Below are 21,085 nucleotides of genomic sequence, written 5' to 3' on the forward strand. Positions count from 1 at the left end.
TGTCCAACCTGCTGTCTGTCCTGCTGTCCCAGCTGGGAAGCTGTCTGTCCTGCTGTCCAACCTGCTGTCTGTCCTGCTGTCTGTCCTGCTGTCCCTGCTGTCTGTCCTGCTGTCCCAGCTGGGAAGTTGTCTGTCCTGCTGTCTGTCCTGCTGTCCCAGCTGGGAAGCTGTCTGTCCTGCTGTCCAACCTGCTGTCTGTCCTGCTGTCCCTGCTGTCTGTCCTGCTGTCTGTCCTGCTGTCCCGGCTGTCTGTCCTGCTGTCTGTCCAACCTGCTGTCCCTGCTGTCCCTGCTGGGAAGCTGTCTGTCCTGCTGTCCAACCTGCTGTCTGTCCTGCTGTCCCAGCTGGGAAGCTGTCTGTCCTGCTGTCCCTGCTGTCTGTCCTGCTGTCCCAGCTGGGAAGCTGTCTGTCCTGCTGTCTGTCCTGCTGTCCCGGCTGTCTGTCCTGCTGTCTGTCCAACCTGCTGTCCCTGCTGTCCCTGCTGTCCCAGCAGCTCACTGCCAGATCAGAGCCCTGCTCTGCTGGGTTCTCTTGTTTCTTGGAAAATACACACAAGGATTTCATACTAGCATGTAAACTCTGTGCTATAAAGGCTTTATAATTATCTTTTTTTCCAACAGACCAGTTATTTTCCCCATGACATCCTCTGAACATAAAACTCTACTTCATCATGCCTCGCTGCTGTGTTAAATCAGGATCTGATTTGAACATGTATTTATGCACTTCTCTTTTCAAACTTTCTTTGAGGACCCGCTTCTTTAATGATATGTACAGAAGAACTATTCTCTAAGTTCTATTTACCTTCTATTGTATTTTGTTGACTTAATTTATTTCTGTGAGGAAAGCTGTTCTGTAAGAGCATATTTCCACTTAGTAACTTAATGGTTCAAGTTTTCAGATGCATCAACCCTCTGGTAATAATTTTTCTCCACTTTTCTCCCTGTAACTTTTGTTAGGTCAAATCCTGAACCTGTAATGTGGAAATGACTCGGCACAAAGAGCATCTCTCAGCCAGGGAACCAGGAGGAGTCTCATTTGCAGAACAGAGTTACCCCATTCCAAATCTACAGCTGATAATGTTTGGGCTAAGAACATATGTTCCTCATTAATGCTCCTCGACCAATCATTCATAAATCAATTTACTTATGTGCACACACACAGTTTAAAAAAATAATGTGTGTTAGTGTGCAGGGTACAGTGTGTATTGAATCCACTTCTTGAAATACAGTAAAATATCCAAATACATGGAGCAACCTCTGGAGCTCTCCTGTCCTTATGGAGATGCGTCTTTGTCTTCATATTTCTAACAGTGCATAGAAATGGGCATTGACCATATACAATTATTTGCTTCCTAAGTTTCTATATTTCCTTCATATTTCTGAAGGTCACAGGAGCTCAGCCAAACCTGAAACAGTCATTTTAATTCCCAGGCTTCTCATTTCACTACAGTGTAATTATCTTATTGATTTTTGTGTAGACTTATTTACTGTTTTTCTTTTCCTGTTGGATAAGTGTGCAATAAGTAAACTAACTTCAATTAGGTAACTGTCACCAACATTTAAAACCTAATGACAATATCAAAATTACAGAAGTAATCCAAGCATAAAAATTGTTTTTTATGATACCATTTCAGAACAGTGGCACCAAATCCTTATCATACAATAACCTGTGCCTCAGAAACATTAAACACAAACCATCATCACATTTTCCTTCTATCTAAGTTCCATATTCTTTTCTTTATATACAGTGTCATTTCTTTATTTGGACTAAAGCTTCTTTAGGAGACACAAAATAGAATATTCAACACCTTAATTTAGCCCTGATATAATAAATTATCTTCTTAGCTACACACGTGGTATCTCTATATATATTTCAGAGACCAGAATTTGTCCTTGTACATTCAGAGGAATCTCTGTGTGTGCCTTACATTTCCCCTCCAGACTCGCTAGTGCTGTTTCAAAGATGACTCACTCCCAGAGGCCACCACCCCAAGAGGCTCCAGGCACTGTGATATAAAGATCTGCTTGAATTTAGGCACACATTTGAATCCAGTGTAAGCCTGTGTGCTTTGTAATGTCAAGAGAATCTTAAAGATAAGCATATGCCTAAATATTATACTGAACTGGGGCTAGAAACAAGGTCTGTGCTCAGAAGAAGCAGAAGAATTGCAATAACCTAGTAGAGATTGATGATGCTCTGGGAAATTCAGCTTTTGACCATAGCAGGAAGAGGAAAGTCTCCATTTACAAAAGGGAAAATAATGAAACAGCAAATGCTGGAACCTGCAATAGGCAGGGGAACACTTCAGCTCCTCTGAGCCACAGGTTTCACCCGTGCAGCAAGCAGCTTTAATAAACACAGGTTAACTGGCTGCATTCAAGGGCAGCACACCAGCGCCAGTGCTGGCTCTCTGAGGAGGGGTGGTGTCAGTGCTCTGGGAGCAGCCCATGGTGTAACACTGCTTCTGGGAGATTGGTGCTATAATTTCAATGAGAAAAACTTACTTGAAGGCATTAGCATCTCCATGGACCTTGTAGTTGTCTGCGCTGATCCTGGAGATGACTCTTGTGACAGCAATGAGGATGCCAATGTTGACCTGGAGGAGGAGGAACAGCCTTGGTCAGGAGTCCCAGGGGAGGCTGCCCTGGGAGGGTGTGGTACCAGCCCAGCAGCAAACAGGAGCCTCCTGTGCTGGTGTCAGCGATTCCCGCCCCCACAGCCTTTCCCCTTCCCTCAGCAGCGCCCCTGCCTGATCAGGACACCTGGATGGGTGCATTGCCCACAGCCAAGGTGCTCAGGATCCCCACACACAAATCAGTACCTGGAGTGTAAACCAATACCCCGATTGTAGATCAATACCCTGAGTGTAGATCAGTACCTGGAGTGTAGATCAGTACCCGGAGTGTAAACCAATACCCTGAGTGCAGATCAATACCCTGAGTGTAGATCAGTACCCTGAGTGTAAACCAATACCCTGAGTGTAGATCAGTACCCGGAGTGTAGATCAGTACCCGGAGTGTAAACCAACACCCTGAGTGTAAACCAATACCCTGATTGTAAATCAATACCCTGAGTGTAGATCAATACCCTGAGTGTAAACCAATACCCTGAGTGTAGATCAGTACCCGGAGTGTAGATCAGTACCCGGAGTGTAAACCAACACCCTGAGTGTAAACCAATACCCTGATTGTAAATCAATACCCTGAGTGTAGATCAATACCCTGAGTGTAAACCAATACCCTGAGTGTAAATCAATACTCAGACTGTCAATCAATACCCTGACTGTCAATCAGTACCCTGAGTGTAAACCAATACCCTGATTGTAAACCAATACCCTGATTGTAGATCAATACCCTGACTGTAAATCAGTACCCTGATTGTAAATCAATACCCTGATTGTCAATCAATACTCTGTCAATCAATACCCTGACTGTAAATCAGTGCCCTGACTGTAAATCAGTACCCTGACTGAAAATCAATATATACCCTGATTGTAAATCAATAAATACCCTGACTGTAGATCAATATCCTGACTGTAGATCAGTCAATCTTGGGTACCAGACCATTTTAAAGGAGCAATGAGAAAAATATGGTAAATCTGAGCTCTGCTCTTCAAAGGCTCTGCTCTTTTTGATGTCAGGTCCAGCAGAAATATCAATAAAATGAAAAGAATTCCCAAGAGAAAAGCAGGAAATCTTGAAAAGACTAACACTGAAAATGGTCAACAAAGGAAAGTTTGTGCTGGAGTCACAGGTGAAGGAAGAAGGAAATCTTTATCTCTTAAAGGAAATGTGGCAAAGACTGTGTTGCTGTGCAAAGACCTTGGGTTTAAAGAAATAAAAAGGTAGGCAATGTGAAGGTGAAAGACATTTTTCCCCCTTCCTGTCCAAAGTTGCACATGAGCTACAAAGCATCAAGAACAAGGGTAGATCAAAAACTATCCTGAACTACAGAACAAAAAGAAAGAGAACACTTCAAAAGAAGTGCTGTTCCTCAGTTAAAACTCAATAATCATCCTCTACTTTGACATAAATAGTCTAACTCTGAGGACGAGAGGGTGAATTAAACATGTTTTAATTTGATTATAATGATTTTCTTGGGTTTTTTTCCAAATCTTCTGACCCCTTTTTTATTTTAGATTTCTAAGGGCCGATCATCACGTGCTGTAGAATCAGAGCATATCTGCAATAGTTCATTTTTGCCATGGCTCTTGAGTTTATCCAGGGGCCATCCTGTGGAACTGCCAGCTCCTCAAGTGTGCCTGCTGCTCAATCAGCTTTAAGAGATAAGAGGTGAAATTCAATGCTCTTGGGACCATTTTCCCTATTGCCACCGAATCATATTTTGTAAATAACCTGTGTAAATCCTTTGAGGTGGTAATGAGCACATTTGAGAAAGCCATTTCTGTGGTGTACTCAGCATTGCCAACTCTCACTCGAACTGCAGCACCAGGAAAATACAAAAAACAGGGACAGAACAGAGAGGCCCTGGCCCTGCAGCCCAGCCTCTGCTCCAGGCACACAGAACTCCCTGAGTTCTGCCCCATCCAGGGAAACACACCAAGGCAGCAGGTGGCTGATGACAAACAAACCTTCTGCCACAAGTTTTGATGTCTTCTGTCAAAAATTCAGGTACTTTGTCAAGTCGGGATTTTCCCCCCTTGACTGAAGACACGTCCCAGGCCTCTTGGGCTGAGCTCAGTTTGGTTTGCAAATGAACTGCAAGGGCTTTTGGTGCAGCTGCTTTAAGGGGATGATGCAGAGGCTTGTGTGCTGTGGTTTGGGGTGTGGGGGACAGTGATCTCAAATCCCTAAGATGTATGGAGAAGCCAAAAGACCTACACATAGAAGGAGCTATTTCCTTCATCGTAGCCCTTGACTCAAACCCCAAGGAAAGAGCGTATTTGGTAAAGGAATCTGTGTAGGGCTGGGAGGTTCTGTGAATTACTGCCTAGACAAGAGTGTGTGAGTGTTCCTCCCCAGTCACAGCCCCTCCACATCCTTCTGCTTTGGGCTCCGTGAGGTCTGGGCTGCCCGTGAGGCTGGGCAGGATAAATGTGGATGGACTGTGTCTGCCTGGTCCCTGGAGAGTGAAAGGAGCAATCCCCTGTTTTCCTCACAGCATAATCCTCTTTCTTGGCAGAGACACTGCTGATTGAACTAGTCAAAAACTGCTTTTTGAGAAGTATTTTCAGACTTAAATGCTAGTTTATGCAGCTGGTGGCTAATTTGTTATTTAAAGAACACAGGCACACATGCACACACACCAGATAGTGTTTAGCCCTGCTATTTCCCTATAGGCACCAACACATTTTTCAGCTGGAATTTCCAATGCCCAGAGAGGTAATTTGTCAGCTCTCTTGCTGCTATTTTGGGCAGAGCTGGGTTTAGACAATCTAACAAATTGCTCTACGTGGATCAACCTTGTGAGCTCACTCTTTGTCTTTCTGAAAGTATTTGCATCCCTACAAGAACATCATTTGAGCTGCACAAATGTTAGATATCCTAAGTCAGAGCCAGTTAACCTCTTGCTTTCCCTGCCAAGCAGCTGCACATGCAGATTGCAAGAGGCTGTGCTGGCTCAGGTGATGAGCATCTCACTGCCTGGTGTGTTTGGGTGACCACCACCCTCGGGCAGCAGCCTGGGAAGGTTTGGTGTCACTGACAGCATCCACTCCCTCCTTTGGTGCTGAGCAACGGCCAGAAAGCAATGCTAATGTGAGGAGGGGACACTTGAATATTAGATTATTTTAATTGCTCTCCAATCATCTGTATCTACACACCTTGGAATGCAAACTGAGGTGCTGACCTGGCACAGGTTCTCTGCAAACACTCCTGACCCCTGGAACGAGCACAGCTACAACTCCCTGCAATTGAACACGTGAGCACCATTCACCACCTGCCGTGGAGTGTTTGTGTGCCCAAACACTGCAGCTGTGACCCTGCACCCCTGGGAAGGGGCAGCTCATCAGAGCTGGACCCAGAAACTCACCTGGGCAGCCTTACCTGAACCCAAACCCACCTCACAGCCCTATCCAGCCAACATGCCCTGCCTGAGCCCTGCAAACTCACCTGGGCAGCCTTACCTGAGCCCAAACTCACCTGGGCAGCCTTACCTGAACCCAAACCCACCTCACAGCCCTATCCAGCCAACATGCCCTGCCTGAGCCCTGCAAACTCACCTGGGCAGCCTTGCCTGAACCCAAACTCACCTGGGCAGCCTTACCTGAGCCCAAACTCACCTGGGCAGCCTTGCCTGAACCCAAACCCCCCTCACAGCCCTGCCCAGCCCAGCTGCCCTGCCCGAGCCCTGCAAGCTGTGCTTGTACCTACCAGAATGACAAACATGGCTGGTGCCACAAAAGCCCAGATTGCTCCGTCCTCCAGGGAGAGCCAGCAGCTGCAGGGAGATCAGAGATGTTCCAGAGGAAACACACAGGCATTTAATCAGTAATGTTATCAATTAAAAAAAACCCAACTTATAAAACAACCAAAAGAGAGTGCAAGAAGGGGATGAATTTTGAAAGCAAGGGAATGGTAGCCCATGAGGACAAGGCTCCTTCTCCCTGACACGGGGGGCCCAAGGTGGGATCTCACTTGGGTTTGTCACGCAGTCAGTGCCACCCCTCTGCCCCAGCCCACCCTCACAGCACTGCAAAGCTGCCAGGAGAGGAAATGTTTTATTTGCAATTTGCTGCTCTGGTGTCCTCGGCCACAGGCTGTTTCAGGGCTGGAGCACTCTGAAATGTCTCACTGCAGTGAATTTCTCTCATTGCAGCCAGAGGCAAATTGCAGCCCTCCCCTGGCTGGTGGTGGGGAAGGGGCTGGCAAACACAGTCAGGCCCCTCCTACAGCTCTGAAGAGATGAACCACTTTGCCACCTGTAAAATTATTTTAGGATTAAATCCTATGGTGCTCTTTTGGATAATTTTGCTCTTCTTTTCCTAAATTAGAAAGGAAATTAATTTTCAACGTTTTGGACATTATCCATTCCAGATTTCAGGTGTGTAACTGCGGTTTTCTTTGGAAGGCTGAATATCTTTAATCAATGATTACTCTCATCTTGGTGCAAGCTTCTCCCCCTGCGCAGGGAGCTCACTGAGGAGCTCTTCAGTGAAAAGCAGGAGAAGATCTCAGGAGCTTTTTGTGCATCATCTCTGTGAAAACCAGACATGAGGCTTTGTGTTTAACAACATCTCTACACAAGTCATCCTCTTGCAGCCTCTCTCTGCTGCTCCTCGGGGGGATCCTGCAGCACCACAGCCCAGTTAACACATTTACAGGTTTCCTCCCCACCAGGCTTTCACCCCCATGGCACCTGCAGCGAGGGGATTTTCATACTCACTTGCCACTTTCTCCATAGCTGTCCAGGGACGAGGTGGCAGAAATGACACAGATCACCAGTGGGCAGCCTGCAGCAGGGCAGGGAAAGGCAGATCCAGAGGCATTATTAGCAATGAAAGTACATCTTCCAGTGAGCCCTGCAGGTTCTGCTAAATTTTGTATGAACCGCTCGGAGCCACTTTCAAATTCAGTCTAACTTGAGATCCCCCTGCAGCTGTTTAATCCAACATTAATTAACTGATGTCAGACAAAATGACTTTTTAATACAGTACTAGTTTAACTGTTAAACTGGATCAGTGCTAATGTCCCTGGGAACCACAGGCCTGTTTAAGCCTGGCTTTGCTTTATGGACTTGCTGCTCTTGCTCTCCAAGCAGTGCTACACGTGAAGCAGAATCAGCCTTATTTAAACCACTTTAACCACTGCCAGGTCCTGTTGTGCCACTTCATTCCAGGCCAGGAACTGGAGAGGAGGCAAGGGGTCTATTGCCAGCAGTTCTGAATGCAGTGAAACCCATCCCTTCAAATATTAAATGATTGCTTGCTAATTCCTGTATGATTTAATAAAATGTGAAGGTTTGAGCTTTGATCATCTTACAGAATTTAATAAACAGGTCCCAGACAGAGTATTAGATAGCTTAAAGTATCAATTTTCTTTTTAATTCTTTAGGTTTTCTGCATGAGGGTTTTACAAAATCCTCTGACAGGCAATTTCTGCTTAATTTTACCACTATCATCCTCACAAATTGTGTAAAGTTTTCCAGTACTGTCAGAAGTATAATTTTTGGAAGAAGTATTTTCATTCTTTAATAACTGCAGCTAGAAGGACACTTATGAATATTTATATATTTATATATTTATATGAAGCTATGTTTATAAATATGGGGTATCCTCAGTAGTTAAGAAGCATTGTATTTTGAAAGCTTCTGTGTCTTCTATACAAGAAAAAACCCCAAAGAATACAAAAAACCAGGCTGTAGAAACTCAGTGGTATATAATTCAAACCAATTTTAGGACATTCATTCTAAAAGGCTAAGTATGCCATTTATTGAGAAAGAGGAAGCATTAGACACAACAGAAAGTGTATTTCCTTCCAATGATGAAAAGATCTATTTGCTTGATGGGGATGAGTATATTCTCCCAATTTATATTGGGAAGTTCATTTTCTATGATTTTCTTCTGATGTGTTACATCAGATCTGGGCAACAAAAACCAGGAAATTATGGAATTGATGTCATTTGACAGCTCAGAACAAAGTCTTCACTCTGTGGCAGTTTCTGCAGGAGAGGAAAGTGGCTGAAGTGGGAGAACATCCAGCACCACAGACTCTGTCACCTGCAAATGGCAGGCCTAGAAATCTTTGCTACAGCAAAGCACCAACCCATGAGGTCTCCTGACACTTCTGTGCCTGTTTTTCACACATGACTCTGCAGGCTGCAGATGGAATAAGCACTGGTGTGAGTTAGAACCACAGAAAGAGCACAGCAGTGAGGTGAGGCCTCCCTCCCTCCCTCGGTGCTGCCACTGATGGGACAATCAAGGTCTGGCTGCAGAGGTTGTGGCATTCCCTGCACTGGAGCTGGCTCAAGGACTGCACCTTTTGAAGTGATTGCAGTCAGAATTATGCCTTTTCTCATCCAACAGACCTGCTCTCAGTAAGGCAAACTGTGATCATAAGATGACAATTTCAAATATGCTTCTGAATATAATCTTGTCCTATAGTGAGGAGACTTAAAGTAAGCAGCTACTAAATGCTTACCCCATCCAATTCCATAATAATATAAGTGCTTGCTTTCTTCTGACCCAAATACTTTGATCACCATGCTGTAAAGATGAAATCCTTCCACCAGCATCCATGCAAACGCACTCAGGAAGAAAAAATGAAGGAGAATGGCCAAGATCTTGCACGGCAGCTAAATTAGGAGTAAAGATGAATACATTAGTTCTTTGTGATACAGTCACATCAGTTTTCTATTTTTTTTAACTTCTATAGACATTTACAGGCTAAATGCTAAATCACTGGAGTAAAACTGTCTTAGAAAGCAATAGACAATTTCATTTTTCTACTGCATTTTCAGATAGCTTCAGAGTAACAAATCCTTTTACCTTTAAAAAAATAATAAAAAACCCCTAACAACATTGTCAAATGTGGTGTGGAAATCCAAATGTGTTATTTATTTATAACAGTAGGAGCAACACTCCCAATAAAGTCTACAAAATATTTAGAGAATCAAAACTGAGTGTCTGCATCTGGTTGTGAGCCTGCAGTAAATACAGGAGCCAGAGAAGCGGGGTACAAGTGTTGTCCTGTTCCCTGCTCCCCGCTTCTCCTTCAGGTGCTCCTCTCAGACATCTTCAATTTTTCTCTAAGCCTCTGCTTGATCAGCCTTAAAAACAGGAGAATGGAATCCTTTCTTCTTCCCAGCCTCAGGGGCTCCCCACTGGCCTTTCCTCACTCACTCCCTTCCCCTTCCTCACTCTCTGCTTTTCCCTTCCCCTTCCTCACTCTCTGCTTTTCCCTTTCCTTTCCTCACTCTCTGCTTTTCCCTTCGCCTTCCTCACTCTCTGCTTTTCCCTTCCCCTTCCTCACTCTCTGCTTTTCCCTTTCCTTTCCTCACTCTCTGCTTTTCCCTTTCCTTTCCTCACTCTCTGCTTTTCCCTTCCCCTTCCTCACTCTCTGCTTTTCCCTTTCCTTTCCTCACTCTCTGCTTTTCCCTTCCCCTTCCTCACTCTCTGCTTTTCCCTTCCCCTTCCTCACTCTCTGCTTTTCCCTTCCCCTCTGCTTTTCCCTTCCCCTTCCTCACTCTCTGCTTTTCCCTTCCCCTTCCTCACTCTCTGCTTTTCCCTTCCCCTTCCTCACTCTCTGCTTTTCCCTTCCCCTTCCTCACTCTCTGCTTTTCCCTTCCCCTTCCTCACTCTCTGCTTTTCCCTTCCCCTTCCTCACTCCCTCTCTCGAGGAGGTCTCAGCAGGGTGGCTGTGCCCATCACTGAGGGACAGAGCAGACGTGACTGCAGGATGTCCCCATGATGATGTCCCCATGATGATGTCCCCAGGGTGATGTCCCCACGGTGATGTCCCCATGATGATGTCCCCAGGGTGATGTCCCCAGGGTGATGTCCCCACGGTGATGTCCCCACGGTGATGCCCCATGGGAGGACCTGGTTTGCTCTGCCCCAGCTCAGCTCCCCAGCCCTGCCCTGTGTGTGGCAGGCTGCTGGGATGGACACTGTGCCCTGCCCTGTGCCCTGCCCTGTGCCATCCCCCTGTGCCCTGTCCTGTGCCCTGCCCTGTGCCATCCCTCTGTGCCATCCCTCTGTGCCCCCTGCCCTGTGCCATCCCCCTGTGCCCTGCCCTGTGCCATCCCCCTGTGCCCTGCAGCTGTGCCATCCCCCTGTGCCCCCTGCCCTGTGCCCTGCAGCTGTGCCATCCCCCTGTGCCCTGCAGCTGTGCCATCCCCCTGTGCCATCCCCCTGTGCCCTGCAGCTGTGCCATCCCCCTGTGCCATCCCCCTGTGCCCTGCAGCTGTGCCATCCCCCTGTGCCATCTCCCTGTGCCATCCCCCTGTGCCATCCCCCTGTGGCCCCTGCAGCATCCCCAGTGGCTGCTTGTCCCCAGCCCAGGGCAGGGAAGGCTTTTGCCTCCCTCAGCCCCAGGAGGGCTCCAGGCTGTGCTGGGGGAGCTCCACCAGTAGGAACCAGTTTGCTGCCTCAGCTGTTAATGGTTCGTTCCCTCTGCGGTGTGAGCCCTGCTGGGCTGGGCTGCCATTTTATTCTTTATGCTGATGATTTGGGATTTTGTACTCCAGTGAAAATTAAAATGTTGGGGCTTGGTAGAGCAATGAAAATGGAGGCTTTCCTGCCCAGGCTCACTTGGCCCAGTGCAAGGACATTCTAATGCAAATCCAATGGGACTACCTGTGTTCAAAAGCAATAAGTTTGGGGTTAATTTGTGTAAGTGAGGTCTGTATGTGGTTTAGTATTTCACAAAGTTCAGTGACATATTATTAAACCAGATTAGCTTATTGACAAAAGCTGTAAGAGCCTTTCCAGTTAATTTTATCATAAGGCTATAAAATCCACTTTAATGCCTTTTGATTTCTACCAGAAGATTGGTCCACAAAAATCTAAATGCAACATAAAGCTGACGTACAGGCTAGTTCTGTCAAATGGATATTTTCCAGCTTTAGAGTAGCCAAACAATATGAATCACAAAGCAGCAGAAAAATGGCACACAGGGAAGTAGCAGGAGGCTGGTCTGCATAGAATTTTGTATAATACCTAGCTGCAGATTTTTACATAAAATCCATACCAAACTTGCTGCTCATTCCGGTTGGGGTTTCTGCCCTAATTATTGCTCAGCAGTTACTCTTACATGGCAAAATTGCCTTCTGTAAAAGCACTGAGAAGCTGAGTCTTCACACACTAAACCCAAGCAGGTCTCCCATGCTGCACCATGTGAAACACCCACTTTTGGCAGAATACCTGTAAAAAGGCAGGTATTTTCCTGCTACTCTTAGGGTTGACAGCTGGAGGGTCTGTGGAAATAGAGAAAGCAGCCCAGCCAGCAGCAAGGTCTGTCCTGCTATTTCTGATGAGAAGGTAAAGCAGGCTTTCAGAAGGGCCAGACAATCTTTGTCATTTATTCCTGAGGACAGTCTTAAAACAGATCGGTAATTTTACAGCTATATCACAAACAAAAGCAGCTTGTTTCACCTCTCCTTTTGGATGTTTCCAGCAATTCCAGGCAGGAGCATTGAGTGAGAAAGAGACAAATACCCAGAACTGCAGATAGTAGAGACATTAGGTTTTCCTGGTTGTGCTGGAAAAAGCCCAGTGCTGGCTAACACCTTATACTTCAATTTTCATTTTCCTGTGTCTCAGTAATATAAAGACACAAAAAGACATCCTGATTTTGGGAAGAATTGCCTTCCATGATCAGTTGACTATTGATGATAGGTGTCAATGACCAGCTTTTTATAAATAAATGAATAAATTAGGTGTACTTGAAAGATTAAAGTCCTGTTTGTGACGATGGAGCTTTATGGTTAAAAATCATTATTATTCTACAAAAGAAAAAAAAAATCCACTGTTATTCTACAAAAGAAAAATTGCTGCAGAATGAATTGTAAATCATTAAATAACGCATCTGAAAATAGCAGGGAATGCTGTGTGCCATATCTGCAATCAAAACTGCAACGTCCCCAGAGGCAGAGATGGGAAAGGATGGGCAGGCTCAGGGCAAGGGGCGATGCCAGCCTCGGGCAGGGGGACACAGAGGGTCCTGCAGGGCACCCAGAACAGCTCAGCCCCACTCAGCAGCCCTGCAGAGGTTACAGACTGACCCTGCTAGTGCAAACACTGCCTCCCTCTCTGGAAACCGCTGCTCAGCAGCTCAATTACAGCTGCAATTAAAGGTATTTAGGCTGCTCTCAAAGCTAGTCAGGAGTGGGTAACGACAGGAGACCAATAAAAGGATGAATCACAACCCCCCGGATTCCAAGAGGACAAAGCATAAAAATAAAAGCCCAGCAGACAGTATTTACATCAGGTCTGTCAACTTTCAGATCTTTACAGAGTTATCCCAAACAATTACAGCTCTTATAGAGGAGGCAGGGCTAAAAAATCCACAGATTCTGTGAAGCATTTTATTTCCCAAAGCCTGGGGTGTAAAACAGCTCTCGCTTCCTGGTGCTGCCATCCCAACTTCACCAAAGCAGGTTTGGGACAGGTTTAGGGGGAAATCTGCACCTACTAAACTGCAGCCTGAGTCTGCGTGAGAGCTTCCCAAGCTGGACTAAGCAAGCAGGACCTGAGTGTGCCCAAGGCAGGTTATGAACGTGGGTGGCTCCGGGGCTGGTCCCTGGAGAATGCGGCTCCCCCAGCGCACAGCTGGTCACAGCTGGAGCTGCACACCAGAACAGGCTGAGGCCCTGCTGGCCTTGCTCAGCTCTAAAGAGGCTGTCACACACCGTCTGAAGCGACTCAGCCGAATTGTCTGACAATTTGGGATGGGTGAAAAAGAAAGCCCTGTGAGAATACCTGAGCCTGTCATGCTGGGTGAACCTTCCATTGCCCTCGAGCCCATGTCCTTTCAATGGGGTTTTAGCTCTCTACCTAAAGAGGATTATTTTCATGCCCGGTTTCTACTGTCTTCAGTTTCATCTTTTGCTGCTCTCCAACGTCTCCATTTCATTTTCCTTCTAAACCATCCCCTCTCATTTTCTCCCTTGCACATTGCATGACTCATTCAGGACCCACCCGAATGTTAAACAGCAAAAGAATATGAACTTAGTTTTCCAAAGTGCTTTTAGGTCCTCAGGTAATGACTGCCTGTGCAAACCAGGCATTACAGTTATTTATAAGCATAGCAGAAATTCAAGGGATCCCATTTGAGCTGAATATAAATTTAGGTAGTTGTTGCATTGGCAAAATGAACAATGTGCAAACCTCATATTTACTTCTATTGAGAAAAAATAACACCACCACCACCCCCCAGTAATAGAAACCACTGGCTGCTTCTGAATAATGTGGAGCAGCAGCTGGTCACAAGGTTAGCTGAGTTTTTACCAGCACAAACACAGAGCACCCTGGAAGCTTATTGTAAAATCAGGTTTTGCTTCTGTTTTTCAGGTGGAACTTTCCATCTCATGTTACTTTAAATTGCATTTTTAAAATTAACAGTGGAAAGAAATTGGTTGTACTGGTCTGTGATGCAGTTAGCTTGGCCTGTTTGTCTTGCTCTCACTGGGCTGCTTTGGATGCCAGTTTAATGGCTTAGCCCTGGTGCCCAGCCTGAGCATTTCCCCTGCAGCAGGATGGCGGTTTTGGCTAAGGCGCGTTGTTAAAGCCAGACCTCCCCTGCAGAACCTTCCCTGGCTGTGCCCGCGGCCCCAGCAGAGCCTGGAGCTGCCCCGAGGACCCCAGAGACTCACGGTTGCGGGGCTGAGCTGGAAGCTGGCCAGCAGCAGGGCCTGGGCCAGCAGCACGGCGCTCGACAGGTTGGCGTGGATGTGGTAGCGCTGGTTGCGGATGGTGCTGACGGACCTGCGGGGCACAGAAACACCTCAGCACGGCCCCAGGGCCTCCCACGCTGCAGCAGGCACCCAGCTGGCTCCGGCTGCGGCTGGGCTGACCCTGGGGCCTCGGGAGCTCTGCTGCCAGCAGCCTGGGCAGCGCCTGAGCAGAGCACCCCTCTATGCTGGCACAGCACAGCGCCCTGCACGTGGCAAAGGGACGGCCAGCGGCAGAGCACCAGCAAGGGCTTGGTCCTGGAGGGTGCTGCGCTGACAAGGAGCTCACGCCCCACAGAAAGCAAACCTGTGCCCACTCTGCGCCAGAGCTCCTGGGTTTATTTTGTTGGTATTTGCCTTTCTGGGAAAGGAGGGAATGGGGAAAGACATTGGTTCCAATTCTGATTTATACAAATATAACTTCTGAGAACGATAGCTCCATACACAGATGGGCAGTGCCTGTCTTGACAGGAACCTGACTGTGGTTTCAACATCATTTGAACGTATCTCCCTTGGCTTTTCAAAAACCAGCTGGAAACCTGACAAGAACAGGCTTTCCTGGAAGTCTGCTGACCTCGTGTTTCTGTTCTCATCCCAAAATAAGAAACAGAAAACAAAAACATTGATCTGAACATCCCAGGCTTGCCTTAAATTCTGTTCTCTTTGAAAAACAAACAGTGCTGGTGATAACAGGTTCCTATTCCAATGCACCCTCCTGCTGCACCGCTCCATGGAGCGGGAATGAAGAGGGAGGGGACAAGAAGTACTGAGATCCCAAAACGTAGCTCAAGGATGCTCTGCCTGGTGCCAGTGGCTCTGTGCTGAGGAGCTCCACAGGCTGGGCAGTGTCACCCACCAGGGGAGCAGGGCTCACTGCCCCCCTGGGAAGGGGCTGCCCTGGCCAGGACATGGAGAAGCAAAGAACTTGCCAGATTCTTCTCCACTTATGTCACAGTCATCTAACACCACATTGCAAAATTCCACTTCAGCTGCTTAATGAGACCCTGCTCTCCAGTGAAAAGATAATCAAATTATTTTCAATTGGCAGTTTGAAGGATGCTGTATGTAGGTGGGGTGCTTAACCCTGTGACAGTCAGCTGGCTCCAAGCTCTCTTCCAAGTCTTGTTTGCCTCCAGCTCCTTGAGGAGTTTTCAGCCCTGCTGCAGCAACACCTCAACACCTCCTCCTTTTGCTTCTTTTTCCTTTCGAAACACCCTAACATCCAATTTTGCCCTCAGACTAAAATGGAGCAGATCATTCCCCTTAGCCTAAACATGCCAACAGCACAATGGCAGACAGGCAGATGTTGGACTTATTTAGAGTGGATTTTGCCACACATTATGCTCTTAATCCAAGTATGACCAACAAAAATCTCAAAACTTGGAAATAATACGGGGTCTGGAAAAAACAAGCATTGCAGTCAGTTTAGTGAGATTCAGCTAGTCCTTTTCCCTAGAAACTGGCCTCTAAACAGCATGTCCAAAATACAAGAAAACAAGAATCAAACTCTAAAGTGAGAAGAATATGGTTTAGTGAGTGAAAGGAGACAAGAACCCCAGTCCTTGCTGTACTCCCAAAGTGCTGCACAGCCTTGGACAAGTTACTTCACCCTTAGTCAGGTTTTCTGTTTCTTATTTAGACACAAACCTTTATGAAAGCTTTTTTCCAGAAATGTTTGTATGAAGCCCAGCTGGGCCTCAAACTCATTTGTCACTAGGGGAACATAAATAGGAATAAAGGTCCTGAGTGCCCTGGGGCAGAAACCTTCCCAGCAGAGAGAGCCCTCACAGGGCTGCCCTGCTTTGGGCAGGAGGTGCAGAGGTTTCTAACCACGAGCCATGGAGTGAATTCCACACTGCTTACAGTGTCCTTCACCCCACTAAAGCACCACAGAAAAGCAGCCTGATGGAGAACAGCGAGACACTCGAACATCAACGTGGGCTGCATGAGGTAATTGTGTACGAGCTGTGTGAAAATAAAGTCAGGCAGCCAGTGCTGACTGAGACTTCCTTACTGGGCACTCCTTTCTGAACACCCTGCCTCACAGACAGGACAGTGGAAAAGCAGGAGGTGCTGGCAGTGTACTCTGAGCAACCCAGAGATGTGCGGGGCAGAGAGGGTGGGCCTGCAGTCCCTGCCCTCCTTGTACTGGAGTCCCGACCAAGGCCTCCTACAAGGCTCTTTGCAAGGTTCCTGAACTATAGCAAAGCATGGACAGTTAAAAAAAAAATTAAAATCTCTCACGAGATTAAAATGGCTTGCTATATAAAGACCATCCCATTTGAGGAAATGAAAGTAATTTAGAAATAACCAACCAAGTGTTACAAATACATGTGCTGAATCTAATTAAGGAAGGTTGTAGAATTAATAGCCTTTGTTTTATGCTGAGCAGCTGAAGGGATCCTGCTCGCCTTGCCGCGTGCTGGCTGCTCAGCAGGTATGAAGCAAAAATTACTCACGACAGCACGGCGAACGTGACCAGGGTGATCGTCAGGCAGAAGATGGACAGAGCACAGCCGATGTAAGTGATGGAGGAGAGGGCCACCTGGTGTTCTCTGGTCAGCTGCAGCAAGGAGAGAGAACAGGGCTGTGAGCTGGAGTCACACACAGAGAGAGACCAGAGCTGAGAGTTGGTGTCACACAGAGACCAGAGCTGTGAGCTGGAGTCACACACAGAGACCAGAGCTGTGAGCTGGAGTCACACACAGAGACCAGAACAGAGCTGTGAGCTGGAGTCACACACAGAGACCAGAACAGAGCTGTGAGCTGGAGTCACACAGAGAGAGACCAGAGCAGAGCTGTGAGCTGGAGTCACACAGAGAGAGACCAGAGCTGTGAGCTGGTGTCACACACAGAAACCAGAGCAGAACTGTGAGCTGGTGTCACACAGAGAGACGAGAGCAGAGCTGTGAGCTGGAGTCACACAGAGACACCAGAACAGAGCTGTGAGCTGGAGTCACACAGAGAGAGACCAGAGCTGTGAGCTGGAGTCACACAGAGAGAGACGAGAGCTGTGAGCTGGTGTCACACTGAGCACACACAGAGAGACCAGAACAGAGCTGAGAGTTGGTGTCACACAGAGAGACCAGAGCAGAGCTGTGAGCTGGAGTCACACACAGAGACCAGAACAGAGCTGAGAGTTGGTGTCACACAGAGAGACCAGAGCAGAGCTGTGAGCTGGAGTCACACACAGAGACCAGAGCAGAGCTGTGAGCTGGTGCCACACTGAGCACACACAGAGAGACCAGAACAGAGCTGTGAGCTGGTGCCACACTGAGCACTGCCAGCCCTGCCCTGCTGTCACAGCCTGGGTCCTCAGCAGCAGCGGTTCCTGCTGTGGCTGCAGGGCTCGGGCAGCCTGGGCAGCTCAGCCCAGGAGCTCACAGGGCCCAGCAATGCTCCCAGGGATGCCCCCAGTGATACTGCAGCAATGCTCCCAGGGATGCAGCAGCAATGCTCTCAGTGATGCTCCCAGTCATTCTCATCCCTGTGCAAGCACCACCGTGCAGGGAGACCCAGCAAACCAGAGAACCCACCCACCAGAGCCATCCACAGCCATGAAATGACCGATCCATCACTGGTTCTGTGCAAGGGATGGAGCCAGCAGTGCCTGCTGAGGGAGCTGGGCTGACACTCCAGCATGGAAACCCCAGCACGGACCCAGTGCGAGCAGCAGCAGGAGGGCAAAGCTCTGCTCCCAGCCTCTGCTTCTGCCTGTTGGCATCTCTTGTGGAGGTAATGCAATTTTTAGGAACCTTTAAACTGTAACCCCATGGTGCTCTCCCCCAGGATCTGTGCTAAACCTGGACAGAGTCAATGCAAGAAGGACAGGGTGGTTTGGCCACTCCAATTAATCAGCATGTGTTTTAACTTTCCATGCAAGTTCTCATAAAAGAATGACAAAAGAGCCACACCCAGCAAAGGGAGCCAGGCAGTATTAATATGTAATAAGTAGAACAGAGCAAGGCAGGAAAAAGCTTTCTCATCCTAGAAGAATTTTCAAACATTTTTCCTGACTTGATTTTGGACAGAACTTGACATTTTCATAAACTGAATGAAAAAAAATTACTCAATCAAAAAGCTTTAATTATGATGCCTGAAATACTGTGTTATTGTTTCAATCTCAATTTACTATTGACTAAATTCCAAGCTGAAAAGAAATCATTGATTATAACAAAATACTAAAAGGAATGGTATCTTTCCAAAACTTTTTTACAGCACATTTATTTAATAAAAACTAGTCCTTTCCTTGGGATTTTCTATTATTTTCCACACACACAATAAAACTTCCCACCCAAATGAAGTATTCCATCAGAGATTATCAAACCGAAGCAGCTCTACCAATAAACTCCCCATTAAAATTCCTTTTACAGGAGTGAAATAACGTGCCATGTGGTCATGGGAAAACATAAATACAGACAAAAAGATGTGTTGTGAGTGTGGGTTTTTAGTGTAAGTACCTGCCAAGCTCACGTGTGCTGAGTTTCCAGCAGAAGAGCTCAGCAATCTGAGAGCCTGTAAGGGATGCACTGAAAGACAACTGTTGCTATGGTGTTACTGTTCCTAGGAAATATGATGCAGCTCTTGAGTATTTTTTCTTTGCCAGCCAAAGACACATTTCTTTCCCCTGACTGGACAGCATCAATTACAGAAACAAAAGAGTTCTGTGTACTGGAACAGCTTTAAAGCTCCAGATAATTCCTACAAAAGAGATGCTGTCATCCCTCATCCCCCAAAGAAGGCATGTGCAGGCATTCCCCACAGAATGTTCCTGAAATAGGAACGATCTGTGTGGTAAATGGAGCAGTTTAGAAGTGATTTCCTCATCAGGTACATTCATGTCCAAAACGCATGGACCTTATTTCCTGGTGCCTCCACCCTGTTCCCTGGCTGCAGGTGGCTCACAATTCTGCAGAAGGAGGAGGGGAGCTGAGGAGGCTTTTCAGATGTAAAGGCACTCTGAAATCAGTATTTCTCAGCAGTCCTTAAGCCAGAAGATGTTCCCTGGAGAGCTTCCCTGCTCAGAGAGAGCTCAGATTTACAGTGCTCTGTGCTGGTGCTGCACTGGCAGAGATCTCAAGGGTGCTGTGCCCTTACTGTCACTGACAAATGCAGAAGGTCCAAGGAGCAAGCCAGGGGAAATGGGCAAAAATCACAGAAAGGCCTGGGTTGGGAGGGACCTCAGAGCCCCCCCAGTGCCCCCCCTGCCATGGCAGGGACCCCTCCCACTGTCCCAGGTGCTCCAGCCCCAGTGTCCAGCCTGGCCTGGGGCACTGCCAGGGATGCAGGGCCTGCCCACCCTCCCAGCCAGGAATTCCTTCCCAAAGTCTGCTCTAAACCTTCCCTTTGAAGCCACTCCCCCTTTCCTGTCACTGCCTGCTCCTGTGAACAGTTCCTCTCCATCTTGCAGGACCTTCAGGTGCTGGAAGGCCACAGTTAGGTCAGCCTGGAGCCTTCTCCTCCCCAGGCTGAACAATCCCAGTTCTTTCCATGTGGGAAAGGTGAGCCATCCCCCCCAGATCAAACTGTTTGGTTTTTCCCATAGTAATCCAAAAGAAGATAATGATCACCCAGATATTTTTTTCTGCCCAATTTCTTTGATGTTGTGTTTCTAAGAAAGTCTGTCTCTGGGTTTTAGTTCAGTCTTTCTCCAGAAACCCCTGCAGGGCAAGACAAAATGTGAATCCTCTATGACTTAGAAATGAAAAAGGGAAAAAAAAATCTCTTCTACAACAAAATGTACAAGATTCACTGAAACCTGAAATAACCTGCACAGGTCCCTGCATCTGTGAGCTGGAAATTGCTCTTGCTCTGGTGAGCACAACCAAAATCTGATGAGGCCGTAAGAGTGCTGCTCCCGAGCCAACCCTCAGCCCAGTCTGGTGGGAGCCTTCTGCAAAGCAGCAGCTCTGCAGTGCAGCTTCCCCTTGCCCCTGTGAGGGACAGAGCTGGGCTCAGCCTGGAGCCAGCTCCAGCTGCAAGGAAGGGCCCAGAGGAGCTGCAGGGGCTGCTCTCAGAGGCAGAGCAGCTCCTGCCCACGCAGGTGTGAACTGCAGGGAAAGAACGGGGAAAAACACACGAAAGAGCTCAAAGCCAGGCTTGGGGTGATCTCCAGGGTGTGCAGCCTCACTGCAGGGCTGTGGTGAAGGAGGGAAAAGAATTTGTATTTAAGGACACCAGAGCCCCACAAACCTCCCACCCCAGCTGCCACAGCACATCTGGATGTGGTGTGTTCCCACCTGAGGGCATAAAAGGAGCAATTTGTCAGAAGAACCTGGGTTGTCAAAGCATTGGGCCCCATTAATTAAGAAACTATTTCAATTAATTCCAGTGCTCTGATAAGGGCTGTTTTTACCTAACCCCAGCTTGTCTTTTTGAAAGTTTACAGACTTCCTGCATGATGTGGAATGTAAAACAGTAATTTGGGATGGGTTTGTAGTCAGCACAAAAACTCTAATCAAGCTGCAATGCTATTATTAAGGAAAATAGCATTAAAAAGTACCAAATAAAACACTGAGCAAGCTGTGAAGTCATCCCATGAGCCTGATTCTCACACGTGTCCCAACCTACATTAAATTATTCTTTTCTTCTAAAAGGTTTAGCTTCCTTGCATTGATATGGTCATTCTTTCACCCTGAAAAGCCAGGAAACGAGCTCGTGCAGTCAGGAGTGTCAGCAATACCAGCACTAAGAGACAGATGTTTCTGAGTTTCTGCTTTGACAAGGTAAACCC

General features: G+C 47.2%; 1 protein-coding gene across 1 annotated transcript in view; it reads right to left on the bottom strand.

The window, feature by feature from the left end:
- ADGRD1 (adhesion G protein-coupled receptor D1) overlaps positions 1-21,085 on the bottom strand; it is a 124,676-nt gene that overhangs the window by 26,138 nt on the left and 77,453 nt on the right. Inside the window, exons 16-21 of the mRNA XM_036393616.2 lie at positions 16,812-16,915; positions 14,275-14,386; positions 9,102-9,255; positions 7,345-7,411; positions 6,333-6,399; positions 2,505-2,596 (exon numbers count right to left, since the gene is read on the bottom strand). Of these exons, the coding sequence (XP_036249509.2) occupies positions 2,505-2,596; positions 6,333-6,399; positions 7,345-7,411; positions 9,102-9,255; positions 14,275-14,386; positions 16,812-16,915 (596 nt within the window). The remainder of the gene's footprint in view (positions 1-2,504; positions 2,597-6,332; positions 6,400-7,344; positions 7,412-9,101; positions 9,256-14,274; positions 14,387-16,811; positions 16,916-21,085) is intronic.

Source organism: Molothrus ater, chromosome 18 (genome assembly GCF_012460135.2).
Source record: "Molothrus ater isolate BHLD 08-10-18 breed brown headed cowbird chromosome 18, BPBGC_Mater_1.1, whole genome shotgun sequence".
NCBI lineage: Eukaryota > Metazoa > Chordata > Aves > Passeriformes > Icteridae > Molothrus > Molothrus ater.